General features: G+C 46.3%; 2 protein-coding genes across 3 annotated transcripts; one reads left to right on the plus strand and one right to left on the minus strand.

Annotated features, from left to right (window-relative positions):
* The first annotated feature begins 1,510 nt into the window (after positions 1 to 1,510).
* Positions 1,511 to 13,803, plus strand: Gpatch4 (G-patch domain containing 4). Of its 2 annotated transcripts, XM_031374332.1 has the most exons (8): positions 1,517 to 1,594; positions 7,832 to 7,957; positions 8,362 to 8,435; positions 8,534 to 8,626; positions 8,720 to 8,806; positions 11,366 to 11,457; positions 11,732 to 11,782; positions 12,196 to 13,803. In XM_031374332.1, exons 2-8 carry the CDS (start codon positions 7,879 to 7,881, stop codon positions 12,926 to 12,928), a joined length of 1,209 nt encoding a protein of 402 aa, XP_031230192.1. In that variant the 5' UTR covers positions 1,517 to 1,594; positions 7,832 to 7,878; the 3' UTR covers positions 12,929 to 13,803. The 2 variants fall into 2 exon arrangements, with proteins under 2 accessions (XP_031230193.1, XP_031230192.1); XM_031374333.1 differs by lacking the exon at positions 8,362 to 8,435 and having other exon boundaries at positions 1,511 to 1,594.
* Positions 13,804 to 13,881: 78 nt separating this feature from the next.
* On the minus strand, positions 13,882 to 15,959 carry Naxe (NAD(P)HX epimerase). The gene is made up of 6 exons (XM_031374334.1): positions 15,741 to 15,959; positions 15,543 to 15,651; positions 15,332 to 15,442; positions 15,135 to 15,248; positions 14,367 to 14,514; positions 13,882 to 14,138 (listed from the first exon to the last, which is right to left on the minus strand). The coding sequence occupies exons 1-6, from the start codon at positions 15,902 to 15,904 to the stop codon at positions 13,936 to 13,938; spliced, it is 849 nt and encodes a 282-aa protein (XP_031230194.1). The 5' UTR covers positions 15,905 to 15,959; the 3' UTR covers positions 13,882 to 13,935.
* Between the last annotated feature and the right edge of the window lie 1,964 nt (positions 15,960 to 17,923).

Raw genomic sequence — 17,923 nt, forward strand, 5'->3', positions numbered from 1 at the left:
AGTGAGTTCCAGGACAGCCAGGGCTACACAGAGAAACCCTGTCTCATAAAAACAAAACAAAACAAAAAAACAAAAACAAACAAAAGAACAACAGATAACAGAAAGTCTTTATTAGCTGGGTCTTTAGGATCCCAGTGTAGCCTGGAGTTTTTCTCAGGGTGAGCTTTTAAGCACAAAAACCACGTCCTGGGTTGATACACTTTAGTTAACAAGAATAGTTAGCCAGAAACAAGACTACAGAAGCTAAAAAGCAAGGGTAGTACATTTAGAAAATTCCCCATAACTGTGTTCAGTGTGGGGAGAAAAATAGAAGGGGCTGCCTGTTTCCATTTTACAGTTCCAGATCCATGGTTCCTGCAGTCACTATTTGCCCTCTGTGCCAAGCCATCCCCATGGGAACATAATCTCTTGACTTTTTGGCTCACTCCCCACTGTACATTCTTTTCTTTTTAATTAATTTTTTTTTATTTATTATATGTAAGTACACTGTAGCTGTCTTCAGACGCACCAGACGAGGGCGTCAGATCTCATTATGGGTGGTTGTGAGCCACCATGTGGTTGCTGGGATTTGAACTCAGGACCTTCCGAAGAGCAGCCGGTGCTCTTCCCTGCTGAGCCATCTCACCAGCCCCCTTTTTAATTAATTTTTAAGCATGCAATTTTATCTGTGTGTGCGTTGCCTGCATGTATGCATCTGCACTTAAGAAGTGAAGGTGTTGGATCCTCTGGAATCCATGTGGGTGTTGGGAACTGAATCAGAAACACTCTTAACGGGTTAGCTATCTCTTCTGCCCCCAATGTATTTTCTTTATTATATCCTTTGTCCTAATTGGGTTCTAGATGTCAAGCGAAAGGATATCCCGATATGGGGAGGCAATATGAAATGCTCTTTTCCCCTTGTTTTTGGGCGGCCGCAGAAACCTACAACAGCTGGTGGTGATAGTACACTTGTGCAGCTCCGAAGCTGCCTTCGGACCCCGTCTCGCCTCGTTTTTTGTTTTTTTATTTTTGTTTTTTTGTTTTTTTTGTTTTTTTCGAGACAGGGTTTCTCTGTATAGTTCTGGCTGTCCTGGAACTCACTCTGTAGACCAGGCTGGCCTCGAACTCAGAAATCCACCTGCCTCTGCTTCCCAAGTGCTGGGATTAAAGGCGTGAGCCACCACCACCCTGCTATGCTCCTCCAAGTTAAGGGTCGAATCTTAAGCGTCCTGGTGTTCCCAGTAGGAAAGGGACTAGTCCTGGCACAAGGTAGTGTGCAAACAGTGCTGATTCCACCGAACTACAGCGCTGTGCAGAGCCTGACCGTCCACGCCTCAAGCGAGACAAGGCCTTGGGAAAGCTCAGGACTGGGTCGGGGGGAGGGACCCGAAACAGAGGTTAGGGCGGCGCATTTGCTTCCAGAAACTGCGGGAAGGAAACTTGCACCTAGTAGGAACTCAGTTTCCGTGGCAACCACCCAGGGGCGGGGTCACTGTCAGGGCGTCTCTATGGTTTCTGCATCCTAGAGGGGCTGAAGTTCACTTCCGGGAAGATGGCCGCACCGAAGTCGGGTGTGACACGTGCTTCCACGGAGAGGACTGTACACTGACAGACGGTAAGGAGCTTGCTTTCCCCAGGGGCGGGAGCAAAGGCGAAGATCCGAGGGTAGTTCTACCCTGCCGACTCTGTGGTTGCGGGGCTTGGATTTATAACAGGAGGAAAAGGCGGCGGCTGGTCTTCTAGGCTGCTGCAAATGGGTGGCTCTGGCCATCCCCTAGAAACTGGCTGGAGAGGAGACAGCGTCTCACAGTGTACTTTCAGCCTTCACAGAGCAGGCTGCGTCTGTCCACGCCTGTCTATTGCAAGTGCCTTAAAAGCGATCCCTACAGTGTCACTCAATTCAGTCCAGAAACGCTGAACGATTCTCAAGGGCTGGGAAATAAAGCTTGTCTCCGACTTCTGGGGAGTGTGGTTTTGAATTACTGTGATGAGAAATAGAATGTGGGAAGTCTTACAGCAGAAAGAACAAAATGCCTCACTACCAATCCTGGATCTACTACTGGCCAGTTGTTTGGTGTTCGAATTATCAGTGTTCGATTTCTTCTTCATAAATTAAGGATAAGATGTTGGCAGGCATCAATGAGATGATCCACGTGAAGCAGTGTTAATAGCAGGTTCGTGGTGAGTCAATGCACCACAAAGTGTGGGGTATGATTATTCTTACTGTTAAAACAATCAGAGATAATATCTGAGAGGTGGTAGTTGCATGGTGACCTCAGCATCTAGATTTTACTTGTGTTTCCATATCAAGAAGCAAGGTAGCACCTGGAAGAGAGGCAGGCCTGTGTAAGCCTAGCCAGCCAGGCTAATTAGTGCGACCTCAAAAACAAAAAATCCAAGAGGGAAGGTAGGACCACTTCTTCACCCTGTTTTTCCGTTGCTGTGCTCACAGTTCCGTTTCATTTGGGCTTTATGTAATCATCCTTCCTAGTGGAAAGGTGGATAGACATGTGATTCTTCTTGAACTCATAGTCACAAGACACCTGCTAACGCCCTGCCTCCATTCTATAAGGTTTTGTGAGCTTTGGGGCATTTAGCTATGCAGAATTGAAGAATATTCCTAGACACCAGAGTACACAAGAACATATTTCCTTAACAAACTATTGATATCATTGGTGTGGTACCTGGGAAACTACACAGTCTATGCAATCGTGAGAAATAGCGGGAGCGGGCACTGGAGGTGCATGCCTTTGAGGCCAGCCTCATATACAGAGCTAGTTCCAGGACAGCCAAGACTGCACAAAGAAACCTGTCTCAAAAAATAAGCGAGGGGGTCGGGGGAGTAATGTGGGAGGATTTCTGAGAAAAGACTTTGACCTCATAGGTCTCTAGAAAAGTCTCAGCACAAAGGGGGCCCTGAATCACATTTTGAGAACTGATAGAATTGATTATCTATCTATCTATCTATCTATCTATCTATCTATCTATCTATCTATCTAAATTTGAGACAGGCTTTTACAATGCCCCCTTTACTGGCCTGGAACTCAATGAGCTTTACCATACAGAGCTGGCAGAACTGTTTTATTATTTTATTTTGATTTTTTTTGAGACAGGGTTTCTCTGAAGACCAGGCTGGCCTTGAATTGAGAGATTCACCTGCCCTTAGCCTCCCTAGTGCTGGAATTAAAGGTGTGAGTCACTATGACTGGCTATTTAATTTTTAAAAATTCATGTATTATTTAATGTATACAAGTGTTTTTGCCTGCTTGTATTATGTGCATCCAATGCATGCTGGATGCCAGTAAGAGGTGTGGGAAGATGTAAACTGCCTTGTTCTTGCTGGGAACCAAGCCCCTGTTCTCTGCAAGAGCAGTAAGTGCTCTTAACCATTGAGTGATCTCTCCAGACCCCAAAACTTGTTTTATACATCATATCAATAACTTCATCTCTTCTAATAGCCTATTGTCAGCCACTATCTTGTGCATTAGCTTCATTGCTACAAAACAAATGACTATAGACTTAGTGGCTTAATTCAATAAATAAACAAACCTAACAAGAATTCTTGTGTACAGGTATTTTGCCTGCTTGTATGTCTGTGTGCCACATGTATGACTGATTTGCTGAGGAGACCAGAGGAGGGTACCTAATCCCCTGGAACTGAAGGTTGTGAGTTGCCCTATGGGTGCTGGGAATCAAACCCAGGTCCTCTGGAAAAGCAGCCAGTGCTCTTAACCACTGAGCCATCTCTCCAGCCCCTGGGGTGTTTGTTTGCTTGAAATGTATATGTGAGCAAATGTGTGTGGTGGGTGCAAGCATATCGAGGCCAGAGGTCAACCTCAGGAATTAACCACCTGATTCTTGGGATGAAGTCTCTAATTTATTAGGCTGGGTTGGCTGGCTATCACTGGGATTACAAGTGCACACCACCTTGCTTGGCTTTTTACATGGTACTTTTGAAGTCCTGTCCTGAAGTCCTGACCACTTTTTATCTCCTGGTCTCTTCAGTTTTTGGAGGAGTTATGCTACCTTGGTGTTTTGTGTTCCTTGATGGGATTAGGTCATGGGTGGAATTTATTTAGTGGGTGGGAGAGGTGGCTCAGTTATTAAGAGTACTTCCCTTCCAGAGGACCTACTTTAGTTCTCAGCACCCACATGGTAGCTCACAGCCACTTACAACATCAGTTCTAGAGCACTGAACAGCCTCTTCTGGTTTCTGATGGCACTGTGTGCACATGGTACATTTACATGCAGGCAAAACACTCATACAACTAAACTAATTTTTTTTTTAAGTTTTAAAAAATACCTTTACTCTTTCAGAAGTATTTACAATGTTCAGAGGGGCCTACAATATTCTAGGGCTGAGCTGTCTTTTTCCTCTAGACTAATGATTAGAAATTAGAATACCATCTACACAATCAGTATCAAAGAGTAGGCCTACTGTGAAATACAGTAATAGCCAAACATAAAAGCAAATAAGCACCAGTCATTTCAGAGAGTAACAGAATATGGTACAAAGGAAAGAAACTCAGGGTAGAATGAGTGGTTAGTCCTGCGTTGGCAGAGAAAAGTAAGGAGGAAGTATAAGAGAGAATGGAGGGCTGTGGAGCCAGGTTTGGGCAGAAGGCTGATCACAAAGAGAAACACTGCAGATGTGAAAGGACATCCCAGCTCACGGAGCCTGAAACACACATAAGGTCCTATAGACCTGGCTAGTCTGTGTCCTCTGGGAGAATCAGGCAAAAGAAGAGAGAAGCAGACCAGGACAGAGCTGGCCCTCTTCAGGTTCCCAGTTATAAGTGCTGGCCCTGGCCTGTGTGATTCCTGTATCATCAGCACACCGCCTGGCTTCTGTATTTAAGTCCCTGCAGACTCTGGTCCCACCAAGTTTCCACATCGATGATTAACGCTTCAAAGACCTTTCCCTTGAGTCTAAAAGCTCCTGAGTCACTTGCTGTGTGTTTCCCAAGAGTGCAGTCCATATGAATGCATTTGAAATGGTGTTTACAGGGGCTGGAGAGATAGATGGCTCAGTGGGTAAGAGCACTGACTGCTCTTCCAAAGGTCCCGAGTTCAAATCCCACCCACATGGTGGCTAACAACCACCCATAATGAGATCTGATGCCATCTTCTAGCACGTCTGAAGACAACTACAGTGTACTTATGCATAGTAATAAATAAATCTTTAAAAAAAAAAAGAAATGATGTTTACAGCTATTTTAGCAGCACCAAGAGAAAGCTGGGCGTTTGCACTCACTGAAGTGTTCTTGTAAGAATTCTGTCTCATTCTGCTCTTGAAAGTGTCTGTTACTGGATTTACTGAGGTACAGAGCAGGTTTTCTGAGCCCGTCTCTCTTGAGCCATGCCTTCTACTACCTGATGATAACATTCCCACTCACAAGGAGTAAGGAGCTCCCAAATCAGATTCTGGATTTTTATTTCCTGCTTTGTAAAGTTCTCTATTGTACTTTGCTATTACATAAACCTAGAAACATTCAGATGTCACTTACACCTATTAAATACCCTTTTCCAGCTTATTCCTTGGAGACCTGGACAGTCCATGTCTTGATGGACAGGTAGATGCCTGTCACCTTCTATGGATGGAAATCCTGCTCCTCATTCTTAAACCTAATATATAATGTTTAGGAATATTGCCTGAAGTTGTGTTGGACTTCATAAAGGGTAATAGCCTTAGATCTAATGGAAGTTTGCCCTTTAGAGCTGCCTCGTTGAGAAGTTCCAGGTTTGCTCCAGGAGACGCACTAGTCAGCTTTTTTTCTGTAGCCAGGGGCAGTGGCTCATACTTTTGATCCCAGCACTTGGTAGGCAGAACCAAGCTGATCTCTGTGAGTGTGAGACCAGCTTGGTCTACATAGAGTTTCAGACTAGCCAGGGATACATAAAACAAAAACAAAAACAAAAACAAAAACAAAAAGCAGTTATGTCCATAACAAATTATGTTAGCACAAACTGATATTAGTAGTCTAACTTTTCAGAGACTTGTGTGATGTGCCATCTTATACTTTGGAGGTAAATTTAGTGTACAAGTTGGGTAATGCCATTCTGGGGCAAAGGGAAGTATGTGTGAGTTATTGTGACGAAATATTTGGCTACTTAGAATCAGGGATCGTATTCAAATTTCCTGAATAGGCAAGAAACCCAGGCCCTGTTTTCCTCACTTGTAAGATGAAAACGATACCTACTTGACAGGACTGTCTCTGAGGTATAGTGAGGTGAGAGTGCATAACAGCCACCTTTGTTTACTTAGTTAGCATTTCCTCCCTATGATTGACCATTTTCAAGTAAAAGCTTCTGGAAGCCTGATAAGGCAGTCACATGAGCAGAAGGTTTGGCTTCCACTCCAAGTCAGTGCAGATGTTGGATAATAGGTGTAGACTATAGGCTCTCTTAAGTACCAGTCTCTAGCTCAAGTTACCAAACACTTCAGAGCTTTGTTTTCACTATGTAAACAGACTCTGCACACAGGCTTCCTGATTTGAATTCTTCATACTTAGTTGTGTAACTTAGTCTAGCAAGCTGCCCGTGCTGCCTTACATTTTAAGAGTGTGTGTGTGTGTGTGAGAGAGAGAGAGAGAAAGAGGGGGGGGGAGAGAGAGAGAGAGAGAGAGAGAGAGAGCAAGAGAGAGAGAGAGAGAGAGAGAGAGAGAGAGCATGAGCATGAGCATGAGCATGGGTATGGCTGGCGGAAGACAGCCTATGGAAGTTTGTTCTCTCCTTCCCACTAAGTAGGTCTCTAGGACTAAACATTAGTTTTGACAGGAAGCTCCTTTGCCCACTGAGCCATTTTTCTGGCCATAGCTTCCTTTAGTCTAGGACTCAAGGCCAGTGAATGGTGGCACTGATTGACGTCTTCCCACCTCAGTTAACTTAAAAAAGCTAATCTCTCACAGACCTGTACAGAGGCTAACTAATCTAATCTACAGGTGTAACTGGAGGCTTGCCATCCAGGTAATTCCTGCCATGTTGATAGTAATACCAACCATCACACCACCTAAGCTATTTAAGGCTCAGCTTCCTTTGTCACTTGAGTAGGGTGGCAAGATTGAATGAAAGTTTTCACATTCATAAGGCTTCAGTGTAGCCTGATGCCAGCACCTAGGTATCCGTATTAACATGCCCCCTCCCTCATCCTTTGTGTGGGGTGTTGGCCCCTTTGACCAGAGAGAGGACTCTCCAGAGAACACTTCCTCCTGGTGTCTCCCAGGACTCAAGAAGAATTCAAGGGCTGGAGAGATGGTTCAGTGGTTAAGAGCACTTACTGCTCTTGTAGAGGACCTGCCAGCACCCACATAGCAGCTCACAACTATAACTCTGGTTCCTGCATGCATGTAATGCATATACATACACTTGGGCATACACAGAGACATCTTACACAAGCAGCTTTATGTACTTTAGGCACAGACAGGGTCTCAAGCATTCCAGATTGGTCCCAAGCTCCTAGTCAGCCTTGAACTCCTGAGCCTTCTGCTGCCACTTCCCCAGAGCTGGAATTACAGGGATGCACTACCACATCTGGTTATACAATGCTAGGGATTGAACCCAGGACCTCATGCATTCTACCTACTAAGGTATACTAAGATACAGCCCTAGCCCACACTACCACCGCTTTCTTTTTTTTACTCATTTAGGGTCTCATATAGCACAGGCTGGCTTCAACCTTTTTGTATATTTGTAGATGATATGAACTCCACATTCCAACTGCTGGGGTTACATGTGTAGACCAGCATGCCTTATTTTACATGATGCTGGGGTTGAAGCCTGAGGCTTTGTGTGTACAAGAGAAGCACCCTGCTATCTAAGCTTCACCTCCAGTCCTTTCTTTCCCTATTCAAAGGATGGTGCTGCATTTTTCCTGGAGAGAACCTGAGGACAGACCCTACCATGAGTGTCACCCCAGAGGTCAAGAGTCGTGGGATGAAGTTTGCTGAAGAGCAGCTGCTGAAGCATGGATGGACTCAAGGTGTTCTAGGGTTTCTTCTATATCCTCCCAACTCCCTACTCTCCTCTGCCCCATGCCAGTTCAACCAGAGGAGAGACCAGCTTAAAGAGAAATCTTTATAAGCATACGTTTTCTGACCCATCTGGATTAGGGAAGAATGGGAGAGATCCTCATTTTGGATAACGAGGGACAATGAGGGAGGGGCAAATGGTTGGACAAATTAGAGGAGGCCCCAAGGAGATAGAAAAGGTATTTCTCCCTCAGACGGAGGCATTTACTGAGCAAGCCTAGAAGGAATGGAGTGAGGTAGGTTTCTGAAAGGCACAGAGTATACTCATTGATCAGTAAAGGAATGGCAGTTAGCCCAGGAAGACTTGGTGAGGTCAGGTCAGGCTACAGAATAAATCACTCACTCTCCTCTGCAGGCAAGGGCCTGGGCCGGAGAGAGAATGGCATTACCCAGGCCCTCAGGGTGACACTGAAGCAAGATACCCATGGGGTAAGACTGGGAGGTGGTCAGCATGAATGGGAGAGGGGACCCATGAGGACCAGTGGGCAGTGCTCAGACTGTGACTTCTACTTATTATTCACATGGAGGTGGGACACGACCCTGCCAAGGAATTTACAGACCACTGGTGGAGTGATCTCTTCAACAAGACTGCCGCCAACTTGGTAGTGGACTCTGGGAAGGTATGATCTTATCAGGTATCTCGAAGAAACCTGCAGGCCTGGAGTGGGGTAGGGCAGTTCAGCATGCTGCTTTCTCACGACATTTTCCAACAGGATGGAGTGCAGATAAGGCACCTTTCCAAGGAGACCACCCAGCGCAGTCACCCCAAGCCCAGTTTGCTGTATCAGAAGTTTGTGAAGGTACTAGAGTGAGAGATCCAGCTCTCAACTGCTCCCATCTCCCTGGGTCCAACTAATTCCCAGGATATCCCAGTACACCCAGATCCTGTGTCCAGCCTTGCTGTGCCCATGCCCTCACCCAGAACTGAAATGTTAAGGTTCCATGGACCATCCCATCTGCTGGGGAAGCAGCAGTGCACAGTGGGAGGGAGAGTCGTCATTTAGTTAGGAGCTGCTGGGGTGGGATATGTTGGTGTATAATTTAAAAAGAGTTAGAAGCCAGAAGAGTCCTGTGATGTTGCCTGGTCCATCCTTATTTTATATATGTGACCCAAAGAGTAAAAATGGTTTGCGGAAGAGCCCACAGCTGATTAGTAAAGGCAAAAAGAACAGAAGCCAGTAGTTAGTGAGCATAGATTCTGTGCTCAGGGCTTTCATGGTTATCTAGCAACCCTTCCCTGTTTCTATATCTTGACATCTACTCAGTTCAGGCAATCCTTGCCTCTTTAAGAGCCTCAGCCTCTATTCTCAATCTCCACCATAGTCAGGTGACCTACAAAGCATCCATAAGGTTCTCTCTGAAACACATTGTATTATGTAGTGAGAATTTTGGGTTCTTTGGAAAACACAGAAATATTATGGGCATATGTTTTTGTTTTAATCTCAGGTGTGGGATATGGGGGTCTGCTTCAGATTGCAGTCAGCAGCTGACTATGATTTGCCTCATGCTCTAGCAGGGGTGTGGTTTTGCTAGCAGAAAGTAGTTTCTTCGATTCTGTGATGTTTGGAATTCTGGGGACTTTTCAGAGGGTATATAAATGCTAGGCCCCAGAGGAAGGGTGTTGTGGTTTGTTTTTTTGTTTTGTTTTGTTTTGGTTTGGTTTAGGTTTTTTGAGACAGGGTTCTCTGTGTAGCCCTGGCTGTCGTGGAACTCACTCTGTAGACCAAGCTGGCCTCGAACTCAGAAATCCGCCTGCCTCTGCCTCCCAAGTGATGAGATTAAAGGCATGTGCCCGATGGTGTTGTGGGTTGTTGGTTGTTTGTTAAGTAGTCATACACAAAGAAGAAAAAAAAAATCAGATATCCTGTCAGTGAAGATCAAACTTGCCTCCAGGAATTCCATGCTCCTAATCAGTAGGAAGTAGTCTAACAATAACATTGCCTCCTTTTCTTTCTATCCTTTCCTCCCCTCTTTTATCTAGTGTTGGGGGGGGTTGAAAGGATGGAAGAAAATAGGTGAAGGGTAGAAGAAAGAAGAACCCACAAAGTAGCAAAAGACAGTTATAGTATCATGATCCTTTTTGTTTGCTTTTGTTTTTTAAAACAGATTTTCTGTGTAGCCCTGGCTGTCTTGAAACTCTATAGACTAGGCTAGCCTCAAACTCAGATGTCTACCTGCCTCTGCCTCATGAGCGCTGGGATTGAAGGTGTGCACCACCACTGTCCAGCTCCATCCTTTTTAATGAGACTGTCTATGGCCCTTTATTCTTCAGGTCTCACTCACTTCTTTCTGGGACCAGTGCACACTAGCCAGCAGGTCTTTTTTTCTCCTTTAAGAAGCTGTATTTTGCCAGGCGGAGTGGTACACGCCTTTAATCCCAGCACTTGGGAGGCAGAGGCAGGCGGACTTCTGAGTCCGAGGCCAGCCTCGTCTACAGAGTGAGTTCCAGGACAGCCAGGGCTACACAGAGAAACCCTGTCTCGAAAAACCAAAAAAAAAAAAAAAGAAGCTGTGTTTTCCCACCTGCCCTTTCCTGTCAGTTGTTCTTTACCCTTTACCTGCTAACCATTTCTTGCTTTCAGAGTACACATACATGCTCTCTAGAAGCCACTCCCCAAACCCTGGCCTGAGTTATCTGTGAGACAGACAACATTCATGATAACTGCCAATGTCATTACATCTGGACTGGACTCATCCCTCCATCCCTTCCTTCCTTCCTTTTTCATTTTGGTGTGTGTATATGTGTTGACATATGCGTGGGAATGCATGTTTGCAGATGGAGGCTATGTATCTTTTTGATCTCCACCTTATATACTGAGCTAGGGTCTCTTATTTCAATCCAGAGCTTGCCAACTTGTCTAGTTTAGCTACCACGGTAGCCTGCTTGCTGAGACTACAGGTGAGCAGCATGCCTGCCTGCTCAGCAGTTATGTGGGTGCTGGAGATCTGCACTTAGGTCCTCATGCTTGCAGAGCAAGTATTGTTACCAGCTGAGCTATCTACCTGGATCTATTTCACCTACGTGGCCCATAATAGGTTATGAGTCTAGTTAAACAAGAATATTGTCAGATGCTGGCACCTACTCCACTATGAACACTCAGAGCAGTTTTCCCTGCTTGTCCTACAATCGGCCTGCAGTGAGCCACAGAGGCCATGGCTGCTCTACTTCCCAATAACTGTGGCCCATCATCTCCTGCCCAAATTAAACTGTGCAGGCTACATGACTTTACAAGGAACAATGGTGGGGGGCTGTCAGATTCATGCCTTGGGCAGTGACTCCCTAGGGATTTCAGAAATGGAGGAGAGTTGGTAATGGTATTAAGTTGGCTTCATGCATCTCCATGATTCTTTTCTTCTAGACAGCCACACTAACCTCAGGTGAAGAGAAGCCTGAGAGCAACTTGGGGAGCTGCAATGATGTTGACAACCATGAGCCCATGCCCCCAAAGATGTGAGACTTTATCTTGGTACTGAGGGCATGTGGGAGGTGCTTTGGGATCTTAAAGAGAATGAACCTAAGCCTAATGCTTGACTGAGCTCTTGTTGGAGGATAGTAGGTGTGTGTTTGTAGGATTAATTAGATTGTACTAATCCTTGTATTCTTAGCACTTCAAGAAAGTGCCAGGTTTTGAATAGTGAAGGTGAATATTTTTTGGGGGGGCGGGGAGAGAGAGAGACAAGCCCTCTTACCATATCTGTTTGTAACTTGTCATCTGCCCTTGCAGTCTAACTGATGAGATGCTACTCAAAGCTTGTGAGGGGCGAACAGCACACAAGTAAGTTGTGGTCACTTTCTGGTTTCACATCTTTTCTGCCCATGCTTGAGGACAGCCTGTGCCACCTCCCAATTATTATTATTATTACTATTATTAGCCTTGCCACCTCCCAATTATTATTGTTTATTTATTATTATATCTAAGTACCCTGAAATTGTCTTCATACTACCAGAAGAGGGTGTCAGATCTCATTGCAGATGGTTGTGAGCCACCATGTAGTTGCTGGGATTTGAACTCAGGATTTTCGGAAGTATAGTCAGTACTCTTAACCACTGAGCCATTTCTCCAGCCCCATCCCAATTATTTTCATTCCAAGGGAATAATTGCTGCTGTTGACAAGTTCATGTTTGAAGCCAAGCAGCTCCCTCCCTCTATTCCCAACTTTCTCTGTAATAACCCATCATCTGTCTTAGGGCTGCCCGGATTGGAATTACCATGAAGGCCAAGCTTGCTCGCCTGGAGGCCCAAGAGCAGGCCTTTCTGGCTCAGCTCAAAGGCTCAAAGGCCGTGGGCACCTCTCAACCACTGACGGACAGCGAGCCTTCCCACAAAAAGAAAAAGAAGAGGAAGCAGAAAGAAGAGGAAGAGGCTGTAACAACTGAAAAGAGTCTAGGCGAAGAGCTGCTGGAACACACTGACAAGAGCTTCAGGAAAAGCAAGAAGAAGAAAAGGAGGCGGAAAGATGAGAGAGAAGGAATAGCTATAGGAAGTGAGGAGGAAGAGGCTGCAGGAGAGAGTGGGCCCAGAGAACTGAGCACAGAGCCATCTGATTGGTCTTCAAGGAAAAAGAAGAAAAGGAGGAAGCAGTACCATGAAGAAGAGGGGGAGATGGGAGTCTGTGATGAAGGAGGCAGAGATGTGACAGTCAACAGTGGAGCAGATAAAGACCCCAAGAGACGCAGCAAGAAGCGTCAGATGTGTGGGGAGGACAGAGATACCCAAGAGGAAGAAGGGAAGGATGACCTAACAAAAGGAGAGAGAAAGGTTAGAAGAAAAGACAAAAAGAAAAGACAGCAGTGCTGTGAGGAGGTCTTGGATGTAAGCAATAAAGATAATGGCAGGACTTGGGAAGCAGAGGATGAAGGTGAGAGAAGTCAGCAATACCCAAAGGAGAGAGCCAAAAAGAAGAAGCGGAAGAGGGACTGAGGGTCTAAAGCGGATCTCAGCTCCTTTTCAGGAGTAGCCTAGTTTGGGGTAGGGTTTCCGCACACTCCTCTGCAAGCAGCTCTGGAGCACCAGTCTGCTGAGGAAAGCCAAAGCATTCTATGCTAGCTGAGTGGGTGGACGTGTTCCCCTGTGAAACTTCCTGTCCAAAAAGTATGAACCTGGTGCCCAGCAGCTCACCAGCTAAAGGATGGTGGAAAGAAGAATCAGGATGGAAGAATATTTGGAATGTCTCTTTATTTGTTTTTCTTCAAGACAGGATTTCTCTGTATAGCCCTGGCTGTCCTGGAACTCACTCTGTAGATCAGGCTGGCCTCTAACTCAGAAATCCACCTGCCTCTGCCTCCCAAGTGCTGGGATTAAAGGCGTGCGCCACCACTGCCCGGCTGGAATGTCTCTTCTAAAAGTCTGAAAATGTAGACTTACATGATATGTTTGTTTTGTTTTTGAGGCTGGGTTTCTCTAACATAGCTCTGGCTTTCCTAGGACTCATAGAAATCCATGCAACTCTGCCTCATCAGTGCTTAGATTAGAGGCATGCATTGTCATGCCCTGCAAAATGTCTTCATTTTAAATGCCATGAAGATTAAGAAAAACATACATTTATATGTATGGGTTGGATTACCTTTCAAGACTGCCTATTTCTAATCATCATTAAAAGAGAGCTTGGGCCCCAAGCTTATAGGTCATTCCCAGTTGACATCACCACTCCCAGGATGAGAAGGTCTGAACACAAATTAGATGGCACTTGGAGACTTGAAGGAATTCTGTTAACCTCTGGGGGTCTTGCTACAATGCTAAGCTGAATTAGTTTAGAGGTGTCATCTACCTCTCTATGTATTAAAAATAAGTAAGAGTCATTCCTGGGTGAAAGGTATCACACCTGAGTTATTATGAGTTACCCACTGATAATTATTAAGGCCAGAAGACTCCAGTTTCAAGACAGAAGGTACCAAGTCTTTATTGAGAAACCTGACTACCCACAGCCCTTACTGTAGACGGTAGACACACTCTGTGTCAGGGTAGGATGGCAGGTTCAGTTGGTACTTCTTCTCTAGAGCAGGTGGTACAAAACGACCCCCAAGGTAATGATATCGGCCAGTAAAGTGGGTTGCAGACTTCTTGGGTGCTGTCAGTGAGATGAGTAAGTCTGGTTGGATTCCATTAGGGTTTCCCTTCTCTACATCCCATCCTGAAGAGAGAAAGCAGTATAAACAAGCACAGAAGGCCTGGCCCTGAGGAAGAGGGAAACCCCTCAGTCCCCACCTGAACTCTCAGTCCCATGTACTATCTGGCTCTGGTTTTCCATGGGGCCAGCCAGCATGAACTTTGCTCCTCAGCCCTAATGTGGGACAGTCCCCTGGGTACCAGCCTTACCCAGGTTTGAGCACAAGTCCCCCAGCCACCTGAGTCTCAGCACCTGAGGGAATGTCGATGCTAGCAATGGGCACAGTAAGTCCGCTCATGACACTCAGGATACTGTGGAATGGCTCCCGAACATCACCCTTGAAACTGAAGCCGAAGATGGCATCCACCACCAGATCATACAGCTCATCAACCATCATGGGCTGGGAGGGTGCGGGAAGAAGAAAGTGTCACAACTGTTGTCACATAGGGAGGGCTGTCCCTGCACCCACTGACCACAGAAGCATGGATAAAAGTGGTTCCTAAGGCACAGAGAAAAAAAGAGTCACTCATTCAGGCCAGTCTGGATCCAGGCATATTTTTTTTTCTGTTCTGAGTACCTGCCTGTCACTGGTGAGTGGGGCTGGCAGCCAGTCTCAGGCTTCCTGAGACTGGAAGCCAGAAGGGACTAGTTCTGCATGTCAGTATCCTCATCCATAGAATAACTTGGGTGGGTTTTTTGTTTTTGTTTTTTACTTTTTTGTAATTTCTGATTTCTCACCGTTTAATCCATGCATCTACAGAAAAGGTTCAGGATGAGGCCCTGAGGGTCAGATTACTGTTAGGTGCATGTTGTGGGAGGTGTTTGGCTGCAGAATAGGAGTGTCTGGAGTCGCTAGTGTTGGAAAGTCGTAGAGCACACAATATGGAGGGGCTTCTACACCACTTTTATTCAGAGAGCACTTTTTAGGGCAGACAGACACTAGGCAGGCCAACTTGGTCTGGAAGGGAAGGGAAGGTCAGGGCAGTACTTACTGGAGAGATGAGGCATCAACCCACCTACCTCTGGGGGCATTTCACCAAGGAAAGGAATGTCCATTTTCTGACACTGAGTCACCAGCCCAGTGAAGAGCGGTTTGCTAGGTCTTTTGGGGTAATAGATAGTTGGCTGGTATCCCTAGTTGAAAAGGAAAGCAGCCATTTAATCTCCGATCCCGAATTCTTATACCTTGCCACAAAAACTCTCGTTCACATACTCACAAAAAGTTTGAGATGTCGCGCACAGACCAGCCCATCCCCTCCGTTATTTCCGGGGCCACAGATGACCAAGACAGTCGGGGGACTCTTGGACATAGACGTGGGGGGATAAGCCTGAAGGCAGAAGTGCAAAGGGTTGGGCAGTCACCGCCATGTGCTCCACCGCCCGGGGTTTCCCCACCCGCTCCCCACAAAGGCTCGCTGTGCCACATACCTTGGCAATGGCCGTGGCACAGCTCAACCCGGCCAGCTCCATAAGTTGATCCACGCTGAACTGGTATTCGTTAAAAAGCTCTTCGTCCACGGCCTGAGCCTCCTCCTGGCTGAGGGAAGTCCTGGCCTGAGTCCGCCCCTGGGGTGCTGGGGGTCGCGGCCTGCCCCGCCCCGCCCCCGCGGGAGAGCGCGGCCGTACCTCAGGTACTTCACTGCCGCGCTCGCCATGGTCTCCGAGCCCCGGCGCTGAGTTCCCCACCCGATGGGCCCTGCACGGCACACACTCTGCTGGCTTGCGAGCCGTGGCAGGCGCGAGCCAGCAACCAGCAGCCCCAACCCCAGCAGCGTCCGCAGCCCGGACATTCGACTCGCAGCCCACCGCCCGCACGGCGCATGCGCAGGGTTCGTCCCGCCCCAGTGCCTTTTGCCTTTCGAACGGCCTGTTCTTAGTCCCAGACTATCAGGCGTTCCGCGCACCTTCGTTCCGGCCTGCGTTCTCACCTTTCCCCAGCGTGGCAGTGTTCCAAACAGATGTGCTTCCCTCCCGATGTAGCCCTGACTGGCCTCTATCTCAAAGCAGTTCTATCGCCTTCAGCCTCCTTGCTGGGTGTGATTGCACACATGCATCATGCTCAGCTCTTTTAATTATAAGAGAATTATTAGCTCTTCTAGGGAATATCTTTGACCTCCTGCTGTCCCTGCATTTGTTTGTTCGTCTGGGTTTTTTGTTTGTTTGTTGTTGGTTTTTGTTTTTTGTTTTTGTTTTGGTTTTTCGAGACAGGGTTTCTCTGTTGTAGCCCTGGCTGTCCTGGAACTCACTCTGGAGACCAGGCTGGCCTCGAATTCAGAAATCCGCCTCCCTCTGCCTCCCAACTGCTGGGATTAAAGGCGTGCGCCACCACTGCCCGGCTGTACATCAGTTTTTAAATTTTTAAAATACAAGGGCTGGGGGGAAGAGGCATGCACGTGCCCTGTTGCACATATAGAGGTCAGAGGACAATTTCTGTGCGTCCGATCTCTCCTTCCACAAAGTAAGATCCGAGGATCAATCACAGGTTTTCAGCCAGTGCCCTTGCCCTCCGAGTGGTTTTGTGGGCTTCTGCCCTGTCTATTTTACTTATTTGATGTAGGAAATGGAACTTTTAAGGCTATGAGAGTGGCAGGAACTTTAGATTACTCGGGTAATTGTACTTCGAGTTCAAGTTTCCATGATCTTACTCAAGACCTTACTAGCTTTATTTTCTGATTTCACTAGCATGTGAGTGGCTTCACTTGTGCAAGTTACTCAAGACTGCTTACAGATTCCCTGGAAAATATTTAGTTAGTTAGTTAATTTTTGGTCAGCTGGTTTTGTTTTTAATTGTTTCAGAGTATGGGTATGTGTACATGACCTCAGGTGTCAAATCCCCGGAGCTATAAGCAGTCTCATGCGGCCTAGGCTCCCCTGGATCTTATGCTGCCAAAGAGGGCTTTAAATGCCTGATCCTCCTGTTGAGATTCCGGGTCTGGGCCGCTTTGGCTGGCTTTATTTAAGTCTATTGAGTCTCAAGATTCATTTCTTTTTCTTTTTTTCTTTTTGGTTTTTCGAGACAGGGTTTCTGAGTAGCCCTGGCTGTCCTGGAACTCACTTTGTGACCAGGCTGGCCTCGAACACAGAAATCCACCTGCCTCTGCCTCCCAAGTGCTGGGATTAAAGGCGGGCGCCACCACCGCCCGGCCTGAAGATTCATTTCTAAAACACAATGTGAAACATGTTTATTTGGCATAGAAAATATGTTAAGCACTTACACGTGCCAGTTGATAACATGAACCACCTCATTTCATAGCAACCTTATTATTTCAGTTTCAAAGGTTAATAAAAAGAGGAGGAGGAAGAGGAGGAGGAGGAAGAGGAAGACCTGCCCAGTGACAGTGATGGTTGGTGGTGGAGCTGGGATCTCAGCAGGTTGACCTTACAGCCTTCTGCAATTTATCTTGTTGCAGAAAGTTATAAATAATGGTTTATCCTCCCTAATTTCATTCTGATGGGCCGTAACTATAGAACAATACAAAAAAATATATATCCCATCCACAGAACTTAGGAGACAGCCAACGAGAGCTGTTTCTACAAAGGCTGCCTCTGAGCACCAATTCTCTTTGCTGTTGCCATGCAGCCTTTTGTATTTTCCTTGAGGAATGGTTTCGAATCCAAGCAAGAGTCACATGGATTGAGTCCCAGAGATTTTGCATCTATATTCCATTTTAATTCTGCCAAACCTATAATGTATTTTTAGCCTATCATACATAAGAACATTCAATCAGATAAATGGGTAAGGCAATTGAGGTTGCTTAGGGGCCTGATGTAATAGCAACATTCTTGTGTAGCAGACACCATCATTTGTG

This window comes from Mastomys coucha, unplaced genomic scaffold (genome assembly GCF_008632895.1).
Source record: "Mastomys coucha isolate ucsf_1 unplaced genomic scaffold, UCSF_Mcou_1 pScaffold16, whole genome shotgun sequence".
Classification (NCBI taxonomy): Eukaryota; Metazoa; Chordata; class Mammalia; order Rodentia; family Muridae; genus Mastomys; species Mastomys coucha.

Excerpts from the sequence above, each read along its gene's own strand:
- Gpatch4 (XM_031374332.1), top strand. The coding sequence starts at position 7,879 with ATGAGTGTCACCCCAGAGGTCAAGAGTCGTGGGATGAAGTTTGCTGAA. Across the intron at positions 7,958-8,361 it reads GAAGCATGGATGGACTCAAG|GCAAGGGCCTGGGCCGGAGA; the intron begins GTGTTCTAGGGT and ends TCTCCTCTGCAG. Across the intron at positions 11,783-12,195 it reads GAGGGGCGAACAGCACACAA|GGCTGCCCGGATTGGAATTA; the intron begins GTAAGTTGTGGT and ends CATCTGTCTTAG.
- Naxe (XM_031374334.1), bottom strand. The coding sequence starts at position 15,904 with ATGTCCGGGCTGCGGACGCTGCTGGGGTTGGGGCTGCTGGTTGCTGGC. Across the intron at positions 15,249-15,331 it reads CGCGACATCTCAAACTTTTT|GGATACCAGCCAACTATCTA; the intron begins GTGAGTATGTGA and ends CTTTTCAACTAG. Across the intron at positions 14,139-14,366 it reads TAGCATCGACATTCCCTCAG|GATGGGATGTAGAGAAGGGA; the intron begins GTGCTGAGACTC and ends TTCTCTCTTCAG.